The 15,429-nt window shown below is 41.0% G+C and overlaps 1 protein-coding gene across 4 annotated transcripts; it reads left to right on the forward strand.

Annotated features, from left to right (window-relative positions):
* Nucleotides 1–414: 414 nt before the first annotated feature.
* Nucleotides 415–13,768, forward strand: LOC111248126 (uncharacterized). 4 transcript variants are annotated; one of them, XM_022799927.2, is made up of 9 exons: nt 415–660; nt 7,392–7,510; nt 7,723–7,821; nt 8,219–8,400; nt 8,951–9,046; nt 9,501–9,607; nt 10,917–11,071; nt 11,415–11,759; nt 11,963–13,768. In XM_022799927.2, the coding sequence occupies exons 1-9, from the start codon at nt 654–656 to the stop codon at nt 12,482–12,484; spliced, it is 1,632 nt and encodes a 543-aa protein (XP_022655662.1). In that variant the 5' UTR covers nt 415–653; the 3' UTR covers nt 12,485–13,768. The 4 variants fall into 4 exon arrangements, with proteins under 4 accessions (XP_022655662.1, XP_086840010.1, XP_086840009.1 ...); XM_086983884.1 differs by lacking the exon at nt 415–660 and adding an exon at nt 1,157–1,489; XM_086983882.1 differs by lacking the exon at nt 415–660 and adding an exon at nt 5,980–6,912.
* The last annotated feature ends 1,661 nt before the right edge of the window (nt 13,769–15,429 follow it).

The following is a 15,429-nucleotide window of genomic DNA, read 5'->3' on the forward strand; positions in this document are numbered from 1 at the left end:
CCGACTTCAAATCTAAACCACTTCACGAGTATCTAGCCTTCCTAGGCAAATCATTACCACTGCAACATCACGGGAACCACGAACGAGATTCAAATCAACGTATTTAGAATGTCCTGCCAGTGGAGTGTTACTTCGCGACAGAGTCCGCGTTTTCGGTCAAAGCCAAGGTACTGTACTTAGCGCGCGCGAACGGCCGCCGGCGCATGCGCCGTACCCTCAGATGAGTACACACCACTGGCAGTTCGTACTGATTTCCATGCATGATGCGTCTACCAACGTATAAGCATCATCTACTATATATATATACTATGTCTATATCATGTGCTGGCATGATTAGCCTACCACTATTTCTCTACGCAGGCAAAACACCCAGCTACAGAGAACTCTCCGTCCTCGGCGGAGTTCTGCAGCCGCTGCTGCTCACTGGTCGTGGGGGAACACATTTCGGGTTGAGAGAAGCCCGCCTGCTTGTTGCCGGGCCGGGCGTTTGCTTCGGCGGACACCTCCTCAGTGCCGTTGGAGCGATCATACTGAGCGTACGGAACAGTTGTACATTGTATAGACAATCGTTGCTCTAGTAATACTACATTAGTTCGACATACACAGCGTGTGACGGAGCTCCGAGACCAGGCCACAGTGGCGCGCAGACTGCGATGCTGGGTGAGTACAGAGAGCTATTCGTTCAATGGCAGAGGTGTCAGTGATCATCGTGTTTGCTGCTGGTAGTGGTGCCGCCGCTACGCCCGCTATCTAGATAGTATTCGATTGAGCTTAATGAGACTAAATTAAATTCATTTAGCCTTGTTAATTCCTATTAGAGATGGCCACCTTATTAGAGACACTTTAGTCTACTTATCGTACTTAACACGCTAAATAGCAGCAGCAACCGCAACAACACCACGTAACGTGTTCCGAAAAGTAGCAGATCAGAAACACTCACGCATACGGTGTATATTCGCAACGCAGGCAAGCTCGTATCCTTAAAGCAAAACGCATCGCACTGCATAATACCCCCACCCCCCACCCCACCCCACCCCCCGTTATAACGTTCCGTATTCCGACCATATCAGCAGCACCCTCAGTATCTTGGGGTATTATTTACTTAATATTTTCATCGGCTGCCATGACAATGATGATGATGATGATGATGGGGAACGCTCTAACAAGAGACACCTATTACTACACGTTTACCAGGTCACCAGATACGTCATAATTAAATCGTTGTACTGCGGCACATAAAAACAGGACTCGTGTTCCCACATATGTGAATGGACTATTGTGTTTTTATGGGGCAGTGTTCCATTATTCATAACATTGCCTGATTTTATTCCTTTTTGACTAGTTCCCTTTACCTAGATTTATTCTAGCATACTGTTGGGCGTCGTCACTATTGGAGACTTACTATCAAGCCACCGGACAACTCGTTTCTTGAAGCCTATGGACGTGTGTAACGGACTGTGCTATTGTTGAATTGTGATGAATATATGTGGTAACGGTCTCATATACCTATCATCGTCTTTATTACTGGCCTTAAGAACGTTTTTCAAAGCATAGGATAGAGGTTATCTTTAGATTTTTGTCTTTGCTGTGCTTCCTTGCCTATGGTTTTGAGTGCGTTATCCCATCTGTATTGCAAGTTTCTTTCACAAGGACCTGCTAAATGGTGAAGGCACCCTGAAAATATATTTCCTTGCTGTCACATAGCTATTACATGTATAACACATAATGACTGTTTCTTTATCATCAGTGAAGTGCGACTCACCACGTTCCGATTTATTAGCAGTGCGCCTAAGAGAAAGGTCTATACGGATAGGTTTAATTACTATAATCGATTGACATCTGGTAGGACTACTAGGCTCTAAGATGTTTTACAAATCGACATATTCGTACTCGGCATCCGTGTTCACCGATAGCGTAAACGTGTGTAATACGCTATCTATAAAAATTTATATAGGTATGATATACACGGCGGTGTGCGCTCGCTGGTTTATTGCCACGCTAGTTTAGAAATTATTTGAGCGAAATCTTTCAAAAACCTATGTTACGTAGCAGCCTCTTTGAAAAAGATTCTCAGATAGCTCAATAATTAAAAGACGGCATCTAAGGGCGGCGGCATTTCTTAGCAGCTACTTATTATCCTCTTTCTCAATATTAATTGTCCTAGTAAAAAAAAAAAAAAAAAGGCGATAGGTTAATGCAACTCTTCTTTTTTAGTTCCTTTGCGGTGATCCTGACATGTCTAACATAAGCATGTGAAGTTGAATGAAGTATATTTTTTTTATCGATATTCAGGTAAAAGCCAGGACAATATTTTTCTGATGCACGCATCCATTAAACGAGGAAGGGAAGCCCTGGTACGATCTAATGTCTGTCTATTTCCGAGGGGTTGACATCACTAGCATTGGGGCCTACAGACTGTTCCCTCCGACGTTTAGCGGGCGATGGGCGGCGCTTATAAGTCCCGCCTTCTGCAGAGCGGGGCGTGTATAGACCATTTGGCCCCCTCGATGAGGTCTTGAGACACCCGTGATGAGAAAAATATTTGCTACCTACAACCTCATTGACGAAAAAACAAAATGGCTATCTTCTTTCTTCCTTCCTTGTTCCCCAATTCCCCCCTCCAACTTGCAAATCTGGCAAGAATTTTAATAAAGACCTACTTATAGCACACAGCAGTACGTTTAATTCGTACGGTTTGTAAATAATAATAATAATAATAATATAATACCTTATATTAATTATACATTCAGGTCGAAAAGCATTGGCAATGTCCGACCGCCTCTTGCCCATTTCCGATGAAATCATCTCATCGGTCCTGTGACAGCTTTTCCGTCTCTATTTAGCTTGACAGATTGAATTTGAAGCTTGTACTTTGTAAATATATCCTAATATGCGTCTTCATGCTCATATATCTGGCTTGAGGTGTCAATTCTTTTCCGTTATCTTCTGATGATACGAAGAAGGTTTATATTATTTGTTTTGCTAAATTCGCTCGGGGATTCGAATGGATGACGCGAATGTGGACGGCAAGTTTGAGAAATAGTAGACAGTTATTAATAATAAATAACGTTATGAAATGTTATGTATCTCTCTGATGGATTAATTTTCTAGTAATTAGTTGTTCAGTATAGGCTAGCCCATGTCGATATGGTGGCCCTTGTTAGCATACAGAAAGAGTTTGAGTCACCGCGTTCCAGATCAACGTTTTGCAAAGTCAGTCGTATCTAAGGCTGCCAGCGTAAACATTGTATTAGCCTAGATAGGCTTTCCCAGCTAAATTGCCTTTATCAAGAATAATGACTTGGTCCACTTCGTAAAGTAAACTTACAATTAACTTACAAGCCATTACGGAAAGCGTGAGGCCTTGCTTAAGGCCGCTTCTGCGCGCAACCGTCTGCCTCAATGCTTATTAGACTTTTTGAGTGACGTACCAGTGCTCATGATAGTGCGATGTGACAGCAAAAGTCAAGGATACGCGGTTCGAGTCCGAAAGTGGACACGTTTCGTTTTGTTCTGCTATTGTGATATTGTGCTACATTAGCACTAAATGACGTCTAAACGGTCTAAGTGAAGCAGATAAAGTATTCTCAGTGTTGCATTTGGCCATCTAACAGTTCGAACCGCGGTACCAACAAAGAGCTTACAAGTTACTTACGCCTTTTGCCCTGCAGATCCCGCACAATAGTTAACCGGAATTGTCAAGTGTGAGCTAAAGATGATCGCATCTCTATACGATGTACGCTTGTGGATTTCAAAAATGAATCGGTACAACTCACACGCAGATCGTCCAGGCCAATCTAAAAATCAGTGCGTCTATTCTCACTTCGTGTTTATGCGTTATTGTATCTGCTTAGTTCTTAACAGACTGCGGTGTAGTTTAGTACGTATGTATCATTGAATTTACTGGCTGTTTACCCAGCAGAAATCAATACTGTCCTAAAATAAAATGTGGAACTAATTTCATTATATATTGAATCGTTCGACAAAGATTGCGGTACAACAAGTTTTAACTTGCAAACTTTTTTTTTACTAGCATAGTTCTTTCATTGTCAATCATAGTGCGAACCATACGACGAATCTATAACCTTCTGCAATTTAGATAATACCGTTATTTAGTCCGCTGCCATACAAGTCTGATGTTTCAAAACGCACTGCTGACCTCACGTTGAGATCTAGGACAATATTTCTGCGCGAAATTTGAAAAAAAACGATGGGAGCAATCTTTGTTGAATATGATGCACGAGAAGTAACATTTAAAGTGTAATTTCTACATTTTTGACGCCATGGGACTAATTTTCGAATTAAGAATTTCCTCGCTGTATTTCTAAATTAATGGCTTACGGTGCGTTCGGCAACAGATCCTTCATCGCGTACAAGATTTTAACGAGCGAATTGTCCTCGCTCCCGTAGCTATACTGCAGCAGTTCAGCCCAAAAATCTTGGCTCTCTCTCGATGTACACACGCTTTGTAAATGCGCAGTGAGGATCTCTGGTTACAGCTACTATGTTTCCATTTTACTGAATTTTGGCCATATCTTTGCTAGGCTTTTGTAACGCTCTCAAATCAACAATCCTACGTTTGATCATAGTGGTTCCTCTTCGAAAATATTTTCAATACGTACGCGTTCTGCATTCACGAGATAACTGACTGTTTCCGAGTCAGGTGTCCAGAGATTTTGGCTGTAGCAAAGAAAAATAGGCTGCGAGGTATACGGCTCGCAGAGGATTACTGGCCTGAATACTGCGCGGAACATCGAACTCTACCTGCCCTTGCTTTGTTTGTTCACTTCCAACTTCCTACACCAAGTTGTACAACATATCACGCATGATGTCCTTAGATTTTGGGGCCTTTTGTATTCTAACGATTTTAGCATTGTTAATATTTTTTTTATTTTTAATAGCAAAAAACGGCAGAGAACAGAAACATTCAACCACCCAAAACCTTTAATGAGGACAGCGTTTAACCCGTTACCTCAATATACGTAATTGCTACACAGATTAAATTCAACACGAGTCGAGATATTATGTTATCTATGTTAATATTAGTGTTTAAGCAAACTTGTTTTTGTCGTAGAACCTGAACTCTTGGCTACCATAGTAATACGAGTCTCCGCTGACAAAGATGCCAAAAAGAATGGAATCGTGGATCGTGGCGGTTATTAAAATAGGCGAGTGTTAATAAATGAAACATGCGACAAAAACAAAGACGTTTGTGCAGTGAGACCTGTGGTGAATATCCCATTCGATCGGTTTTTGATGCTAAAACATAATCAACAATTCGGCACAATTTACTGTTATGGCATCACGGATTATAGCATGTGCACCTATAGTGCACTATTCCGTCCTTAACTAGCCTTAAACAAACGCTAGTCACAGCATATCGTAATGGGTTTCGCCGAAACCCTGGATGGTGGACTCTCTAGCGAAATTTACTCAGGCGTTCTCTACACTTGTCACGTTCAACCGATGGCCACATGTTAATTCGACGCTCTCTCTTTTATGCTATCGAACTCGTAAGCGATCTCCCTCATAACATGTCGCTTATGAGTTCTGCGCGCGATAGGTTAAATCAGAGAAACGTAACAGATCTGATTCGTTTATCTGTAAATACATCATGCCGTTATCAATCTCAAAATGCATCACTGGTCTTCTTAAGACTGCACGTCACTCGAAATGTACCGTTCTACCGGATCATTAGATACTGAGCCACTCCTATTGGGTCATCGTTTCAATGCTGAAACATGTTTACACGTATACACATTTCGAAACAAAAAAAAAAATGTATAACCCTGGTAATATGATTTAGTTTAAGTCGCGCTCCGTCTCTGAATTACTGCGTTCTCGTCATGACGAGAAGCCTTGACGAAACGGGTCGTTTGCAGAACATGGTGATTCGATGTAAATCGCATTTGTCCACAGTCCACCTCTGCGAACGCCGTGAACGAGAGCACTTCGGCTGTTGTGTCTATCTTTTACGTCAGATTGGTGACCATGCCACGCAGGCTTTGTCGCTGGTGTCTGGATAAAGTTTCGACTGAAACGACACCATGCGGCTCCTTAGTGGGATGAAAGACATTGATTAATTAACTGTATTTGCTATGAATTCCGTCAATTGCGTACAATGCATGTGTTACTTGTGGATACAGGAAACCAAAATCACTCTCGAGACCCACGTATAAACAGTTACTGAAAAACAAAACCAAGCTACACTTCATATACGTTTTGATGCACCGCTACGATCCTCACATCGCTCCGGATAGGGGGCCTAATTTACGAAGGACACTATGCGCCTAAACATGGTTCCGCGCGAGCACGAAGAGATGTTGTTCTTCAAGACACTTACCTTTGAAGAAGCTGAAAACGAGTACGATGAAATTTTTGTGAGGGATACTGGAATTTCTAATCGAATTGAAAATGCCCACAATTGTACTTTCGACAGTGTATATCCGAAGAGAACGGACGAATGTTTAGATACAGCGGGCGTGACAGACGACATCATCAGTGGGCAAGTAGATCACCGTCGATCGAACAGCCTGACGATACTCGACGTGTTAAGCTCTCCTGTTGTCCTTTTGGATGACAATATCAATGACGAAGTAAACTGTCTACGTAAAGTTAACGACGCTGATCAAAATGATAGCAATACCATTCATGTTGAAGGTGTGAAAGAAGTAGATTCGGTCTATGGCAAGGGCCAAAGATATGGAACATCACAAATGTTCGAACAATTTGAGCGTAAAAGTTTGCCGCATGAACTGATTGCAAGCTCAGTACCATCTGAGCAAGCAAAATTTCACGATGTACCTTGTATGGACCAGTTAAGCCTAGCTATACTAAATGCGATTGGATGTTATCCGGACGAATTAGACGATGAACTAACTCCATCAGTCGAAGATGGAGACATTAGAGAAGGTCTAGTTCTTTTTGTTCTGCTGAATCAGTAACGTTTCTTTTTTATAAAGCACCTATCTTAATAAAAATTTAACATCGGTTTCAGTTTAACGGGGGATGACTCTACTTCTCTAAATGCATTTGTGGCCCGCACCACAGGATGTGTTTCATCTATAAGTTCGCGTAAAAAATATATCGATAAGTTTATGCCAGGGCCATACTTAAATGGCGAAATTACGCATATATTTACAACACGCTGATTTGCACTCCTCGCAATATCAGTATATCTGTCGAGATGTCTTCGTATCTATCATCCATTGTTTAATGGTTCATGGGCACCTTTTATTTACTGGCTTTCATCAGTACGTCAAGACGTAGGAAAGTTTTTTAGGAACTGAAAATGGCCAGAAATATAGTTGTCTTTTTCCTATTAGTTATCAGTGCTTCCCGTTAACTAAGTATCTGCATATTCATGTATGATAAACTTGTTCTGTTGGCAGATCCACAATCAGGTCAAGAATACGTATCTACAGGGGTCGAAGGATGCAGCGGGGGACCCGAAACCCTCGAGGACATCAAATATCACGATTCGTCCACCGACAAATACCATTCTGTTCAGGTAAATTGATCTAAATAAAATCGTTCGAGATGTATGCGTACCCATGCAGTCGTGGATAGCGAGCACCCCTTGCTGGGTTACCGATATTCTTCAACTAAAACACTGTTGTTAGCTTCCTCATTGTCCATGTCAAGCTGATCTCTAGTTGTTGGAGTCTCTGATCATTATGACCTGTAATTTATTTGCTGATGCGATATTTCTTGAGTTCACAGGTCATGTTCAGTTTGCCACCTATAGAATGCGGAACAGACCCCTCAAATTATTTACACCTGCAGGAAGCTCCGGCCCCGATGAGTCCCCTGCATACGCAGGTGTGTCTGAATAGATATTCTCACGTTTTCCATTCACTTTACTCTGCTGTTTGAATATAGTGTCCTGACCTATGAAGGCCACATGTGGATCTTTGTGATTTCGTCTAGGCTTGTGAAATATGGTCAAGGGGTGCAACAGATAGAATGTAGTACAATTATGTCTTATGACTACTGCAGGCTCAAACTCGGGCATAACAATATTGCTTTTACGGGGTACTAAAGAGCGATATAATTCAATTCAAATACGGAATAGCATATCCGGGTAAATATAATTAATGCGTCCTACTGTAACATCCTTTTAACACGGTAATTAGCATTCACTAAGTAATTATCGTGTGCTCTTCGTTATATAGTGTCTTGGCCCAAACTCTGCTTTTACTTACTGACCCTCTATCAGGTAACCGTACATCATTTGATAAAAAAAGAAGACTCAGCTCCAACTACTCAGACCAGCGGTGTAGGAAATCCGACCGCTGGTCCTATGGTAAAAAAAGAAAAACACTCAGCTCACAGCGCGGCCCAAAATAATAATAATAATACTAACACCAGCAACAACGAAGTCAAAAAGAAGAAGACCAGGTAAATAATAAGATGACCACCTATAATGTTCTTGTTAAGGGCTGAAACTAAAATAAAAAATTCGAAACGGTGATATTTCAGATTACCTTATCTATTCTATTTGTTTTGTCATAGCTTCGCGGGAGGTTCCTTAAAAATGTCTGGGGTACTCCCGAATAACGAAACTTGCCGCTCATTGAGGCTTTAATTAGCATTTGACGGCTATTGTTTCGTCTCAGAAATGAAAAGTAGCAGAAAACTTTATAACCGATGCGCTGCGATTCATTTAAAAACAAAATAATTATTAAATTACTGTCACAAACTAGTAGCTTTCGCATTCTAGTATTAGGTAGTCCATGCCTCTAGCAGCTGTCAAGAAGCAAAATTATAAAAAAAAATGTATTTTAATACCTAGTGATAGCAGAAAAAACCTTGGATTAAATAGCAAGTTCGCTATAGTGTAGAGTTTAGAACAAAGTAATGTGTAACTGAAAGTTAATTTTCTCATAGCTTTTTCGCCCCGAACAACTTACCAATCTAATCTTCATTCACTTGTCCGTTGCGCGTTTAGGACAACATTTACGTCCTTCCAACTTGAGGAGCTCGAGCGCGCGTTTCAAAGAGCGCCGTATCCGGATGTTTTCGCTAGAGAAGACCTTGCCCTAAGGTATGCCCAATTATTCATTATTTAAATTCTGTTAAAATTAAAAACATACATCCTTTTTACTGGTACGTATCCCCTATGCGACGACGACGAACGCTGTAGTGGGGTAATCAATTGCGATTGTTGCTTCCGGCTTAAATCTTTCGTTCGCCAAATACGCCTTATTGTGACGAAATGCAGGAGAGAAGCATAGCCCTGGTTTGACCATTTCAGCGCGTAAAAACGGCTCTCTATTTGCCAAGTTAGCGTTAAGTTAGATTAGATGCATCCGGTAGATATTGGGTACACGACAACGTCTTGTGAATTGTGCTTTCGTCGCCAATCCGTCAAATGGATCGAATGTATTTAGAGCAGTTAAATAGTCTATTTGTCAACGATGTCAACTTACCTCGTTGCCTTTGTTTTATGATCGGTCGTTATACGATAACATTGGTTGTTTTTGCCTTTGGATTTTCAGATTAAATTTGAGTGAGTCGCGGGTGCAAGTCTGGTTTCAAAACCGGCGAGCAAAGTGGCGTAAAAGAGAACCCCCCCGAAAAAATAATTTTCTCCAAATGACTACAGGTTGGTTTCGTTGTACCTTGTATTAAACAGTCTAATTTATAGGCAGGCATTCCGTATAAAACATTAATTCTATGTTTATAACCTGTACCGATTTCAAAACCCAAATGCATTTGCAAATTCTCACAACAAATCACTTCATCTTAGTCAACTTAAAACTTTGTCAAGTTCATATGCGAACATTTCCATGAAAACTTGCACTCGATGCTATAATCAAATTTTCATTGTAAGCCTGCTCTTCCTTCTCCCAGAACGCAATAGAGCTTTAGATGTTTTTTTTTTTTTACCTTATTCATTTGTTCCTTACTTCCGCTTGAATTGTTATTTCTGATAATCCGAATAAAAATGCTTTGAAAAAAATGAATTATTTTTGCTCCAAGGCGAGGTTCACACCCGTGCCTAGGTTTGTGAAGTAAAAGCGACTTTAACATGAAATAAGGCTGAGTTAGCGTAATAAATATGTAGCCGAATTAGGTTTCACGATATGCCCTTATTCGCGCTGTCTTTCATTCAGAAGCGGGACAGAGGGAAGGAACAGGAGGGTCAGACAGCGACCAAAAACGCCATTACGCTCGTTGGGTCACGGTTGCATTAGGGATACAAAAAATGTACAATCTTGAGCTCGTTTATTTTAATCGAATCCTCATCGCAGCATTGAAAACCCCTGTTCGTTACGTTGAAGAATATTATATACTACTTGATTACGAAAAATATTTTTGAACATACCATCTTCCGATGTTCACAATGAGGACAAACTGCTGCCAAAACAGGACCGCATTCTAGCTATTATTAACGCGTTCCCTCTCTAAGTAAACATGTCGTCAGAATTATTAATAAACAATGGTTTCACAGTGCAGAAGTTCGTATCTCAGCCTTCCCACGTAGGTTCGGTGTAAGTAAGTAGTGGATACGTGTGGACCACCGTGACAGTTTTCAATGAACTCTAACCCAGATTCGCAGAGGCGGTTTGTATTTCGTCATTTTTTTTTAAACCCGCGATCTTTCGAGCTAGGTCAACTAACTAACCACACAAATATGGACCAAATTGATATTTTTCAACGTTAATTGTAGCGCCTAGCTACCGTTGCAAATTCTCGTATTGATACTATTTCCAACGTTCTGTTGGTGGAAACAAACCAAACGACTTTTTTTTTCATATTCTGACTAACAAAAACTATTAAATTACAAATACGTTATTAACAAAGTGTATCCTAACTTCGTCTGTAATCATCACCAATTATGAACGAATGGTGTTGCCGATACGTTTCAAGTAGAATACTGAAAGTAAATCACTGGCATCCTCTGATTTCAGGCGTTTCTCGACTGCAGGTAGCGTGTGCCCTACCGCCGGCTCCTTCACCGCTGGCGTCTTGTACTTCATTGGCACCTCTGTCGACGCTAACGACGCCATCCCCAGCATCTCCTCCAACGAATGCGACTTCAGTAACGGCACAGCAACCCTCAACAGCGCGTATCCCATTTAACGTATAATAATATAATAACATACGTACTTAAATACCTAGTAAACAAAATAACACTGACAAATAAGGCTTTTTGAGTCTGTTTTGCTGTAGTAGAACCGGTCTGAACTTATTAGCATAGGCAAAATTATTGTTCCTTTAACTGCCCCATAATAATTGAATATTGCAGGCGTTTTAAATTAGATGCTTCAGGCGTCATAACGTCAGTGGATTAGTTCGTTGAGCGTGTAAATTAGAAGGGTATAGAGGCAAGCCCCAAGTTGCAAGGAGCAATTTCGAACGAACAAAAGTGTTTTCCTGAATTTTATAGAACTTATCGTTATTTGCAGGTGGCGCCTCCAACGTCGAGTTGTGGCTCAGTGTCACCTTCACATGGGAATCATGGTGTGAGCTCCGATCAACAGAATTTGTACCAGTCGGCGACTGCAGCGTCTCCATGTGGTCTTTGTGGACCCTCCCTTCCAGCATTTTCGTCAGCGAATTCGTTCCACGACACAGCATCGTGGACTCATTTTGGGCAACACTCGTTTAGCCCGCCAATGAGCTCGATGGCACCGATGACTTCAATGGCCTCAATATCGCCAATGGCCTCCATGACTCCGCATACGGCGAGTGCTTATGATTACGATATCTATCAGCAGCAGACACAGACGATGCCACATCTGCAGTATCAAGTAAGCACTGCGGTTTTAGATAATCGTAGTGTAAAAATTAATGTATTATAGACAGAGCACGCATACTTTGCATACACATAGTTACACATAGACACTCGATTGAAATCTTTTGAAGCGATACTCTAAATTCTAACGAGAAAAAAAATGAGTTGACGGCTAGCCGATTCTGTTATCTTTTCGTCTGTTATTTTCATGCACTATAGGACGATCTCACGCTTTCGGCAGCCATATCCCCTCACGATGGGTCGGGATGTATGTCTCCCTTGTCGGCTTCGCTTTCGCCTTTAGGACAATGGGGAGGCCAAGCACTCCAGGAGGGCCCCCTAGCTCAGCTGGCACCTCTGTCGTCGTGCATGGGTGGTCCTTCGCTTTCCATATCGATGAGTCCGCCGCTACATGGTCTCCATCATCAGCCGCAGCAGCAACAACAAGGTCATCCCTCCTCGCCAGCACCCCTCTTCGACATAAGAAACCCCTCTGATGTTTCGGGAGCCCAACAACCACAACAACAACAACAGCAGCAGCAGCAGCAGCAGCAACAACAACAACAACGACAACAACAACATGGTGGCCATTCAAGCTCGCAAACTCCTCAATCACAAGGCGCTCCAGGCAGTCAATCCGCAACACATAGCGGCCCCGGGGGGGGCGGCCAGCACACAGCCGTATCCTCGAACTCGACTAACCCTTTATCGTCACTTTCGCCGCTTGATGTGTTCAATTAGTTTTCTAGTACAGAAACAACAAAAAGTGCAGTAATTGTGAGACAGTTGTAATGACGGTTATGGCACGGGAGTTATGGTTTGCCGATGTCAGCTTGTTTGAAAGGAAATATCTAAAAGTTGAAAATGCCTCAAGTGAAGACTGGACAGAGATTATAAGAACCTTTGAATGTTATGGTTAGATCCTCCTAGCTGGTCACGCTTTGGGAAGCGGAAGCGTCGCTTTAAGAAAACAAAAGATATTCTGTGCCTTGGTGCCCTAGCGACAAATGCATTTTTGGTGAATACCGGTGTGTCTTAACGTATTTTTCGCCCTTTTTAGATACAAGATGATACCATTTTTACGTCTAGCGCGTCTAGAACACGTCTAGCGCTCATACACACACGCGCCAATAAGGATTTAAAGGGCGACGACAGCTTATACGTGTATTTAGAGTAACAGAAGTTTCGATGGTTAGATTGGCAGAAGGACATTGATCAAGTGGCTTCAAGTGAACAGGAGACCGAGCCAAGATCTTTGAACGTAGAATTAAGTTAGATCTGGGTTAGTAGAGAAACGGTTTAAAATGCATGCTGGTATGTCTCAGTCGGCTAACAGTTATCGCTAAAGCCTGTACGTTCAACGGATAACAGTACCTCCAATACTCGGAATAATGTACAAAATGATACGTATGATTATGATGATTAACTCTGATGATAAAGCTTTTTTTTTTTTTCGATATATATTGATAATTACACCAACAACACAAAAGGCAATATACAATAGTTATCTTATTCAAGGTCAATTAGGTAAACAGTGAAACAATTCTAGATAGGACATATCATATTGAATTCATACTGTGAAGCAGTAGAAAACGAACAAGCGCTTCTCTACCGAGAGAATTTTGACAATACGATAAATTAATATCTGATTTTCGGCGTCCTGAACGTGTCCGAAAAGGCTATTTTTTGCACATGTTTGGATAGAATTAACCATAGGCTAACTATATATATAGTTAAAATGAATGTCTACCCCATTGCACCTACTAATCATATCTTGAAAGCCGACATAACGATAGTAAAACGTTCTTCTATGATCGCCCGTAGACATGCGGATTGTGTCACGCTAGCTTGAAGAGTTTCGAGCTTATGGGCAACAAGAATTTTTGATCGACTGCTTAATATGAAGCTCAAGCTAATCAGCTGAAGAACAGCGACCTCCTACTTCTTCCTGTGTATGATATTAGAGCAACAAAAAAAAACTTATTGATGTTCCATAAATAAGCTGCACTACTGCTGTCAAGTAGATGGAGACTTTTTTTTTCATTCTAGATGTTTAATGGAATTTAGTAAGGGAAGATGAGAAATCAGTGAAGTTTTGTTTGACAAAAATTTGCTCGTAAATTAAAAAAGTTCTATACATAAAAATCCCCGCTCTTATATGTATGTATAAGGTAATAGGATACTAAAGATGTGACTAAACTGTACATAGTGTTAGGCTAACCGGCAGACAATTAGCACAGTGACGCCCAGTGTGAACACACGTAAAATAGCCTCCGGAGGGCAATTGTGAATAATACGGTGAAAATCTCCAGAAACGCTTATTAAATTAATTGACCTAAGTTGACTTACTCAATGTGACCTTTGACGTTGCCTTTTTGCCGCACACCCTTTACGTGCCTGGCCGCCACCTAATGTCTTGCTAACTATGCTCTGAGAGATTATTTAAACATTTTTGATCAGGTGAACGTTTTGGATCATAGAGAGTGAAAAACGGTAGGTAAATTCATTGCAGTTCATACCAGTAAGCACATTTTTGAAGGACACTGTTATAGGTGCTAGGCCGCCTTTACGCATAAGCGAGACTAATACGGTAAACTATGCTTTCCAGGGAATAATTGCGGTTTTACAATTTTTCGCATTCTGCGCCAAAGTAATAAGGCTAAACAGGTATGCCTTTGTAATTCTTAACTTTTTTTTTACGGTATTCATAAACGGTCCAGTCGGCGCAGAACAAATCCTGCACAGTGTCCTCTTTGTACAGCTAAATCTTTTGTGAGGTATACCTTCATGGACGAGTATAGTTTTGACAAAAAATAGCATTAACCGTTGACGTGCAAGATAGATACAGGAATTAAAAACTTATTCCAGTTCAATCCATGCTCGTTGCTTGAATCGTAGAAGAAGCAATTTTTCATAAACGACAAAGAAATTACAAAGTAAACAAATAATCTGTATTAAAAAAAAAAATTTTCTCCTACGTTCTTACGTCTCTTACCCAATACAAGCTATGAGATGACTAAGAAAAAATAACGGCAAGAAATGCTTATATAGAGCAGTAGAAAAAGTATCTTTGTCATGTAATTTTGCGTTCTTCATTACGCTTGGTTTATATATATATATATATATATATATATAGGAAGATCCATTTGGATTCAACAGTTGCGACTATTATATATATATATATATATATATATATATATATAGAGAGACCTTGACAAACTCTTATGTACAATCACTGTTACCAAGCAAACATAATATATATATATCTTCCTAAGAAACTGTTTGATTTGGCGGAACGTTTTCCTCAAGCATTGCTGCTGAAAATACCTACTCGTCATCGGCCGACTGTCAGCCTAAAATGTTTCATAGGTTCCGACTCTGAAGTCCCTTTGGCCGTTGCTACAAAGACCATGAGATGCGCCCGCTCAGCCTCGCAGCTGCGTAACGTCCACATGTACTCTTTCGCTCGCATCGCGCTTTTTTTTCCATATAGGACATCTCAGAGCAATGTACACGATCTGATGTTTCGGGTTATTGCCCTAATTCTCGTGTGTTCGTTCGTATCAATTCAAACTTAGGTGGGTCTCGTATTGTTCGAGGCGTCTACGACGTTAAATGTCAGATCTTCAGACGTTGACAGATTTATAACCTGCACACGAATTCTTCACCTTGAATGAGTAAGAAGG

The sequence above is a fragment of the Varroa destructor genome, unplaced genomic scaffold (assembly GCF_002443255.2).
Source record: "Varroa destructor unplaced genomic scaffold, Vdes_3.0 BEIS01000003.1, whole genome shotgun sequence".
In the NCBI taxonomy this organism is placed as follows: Eukaryota; Metazoa; Arthropoda; class Arachnida; order Mesostigmata; family Varroidae; genus Varroa; species Varroa destructor.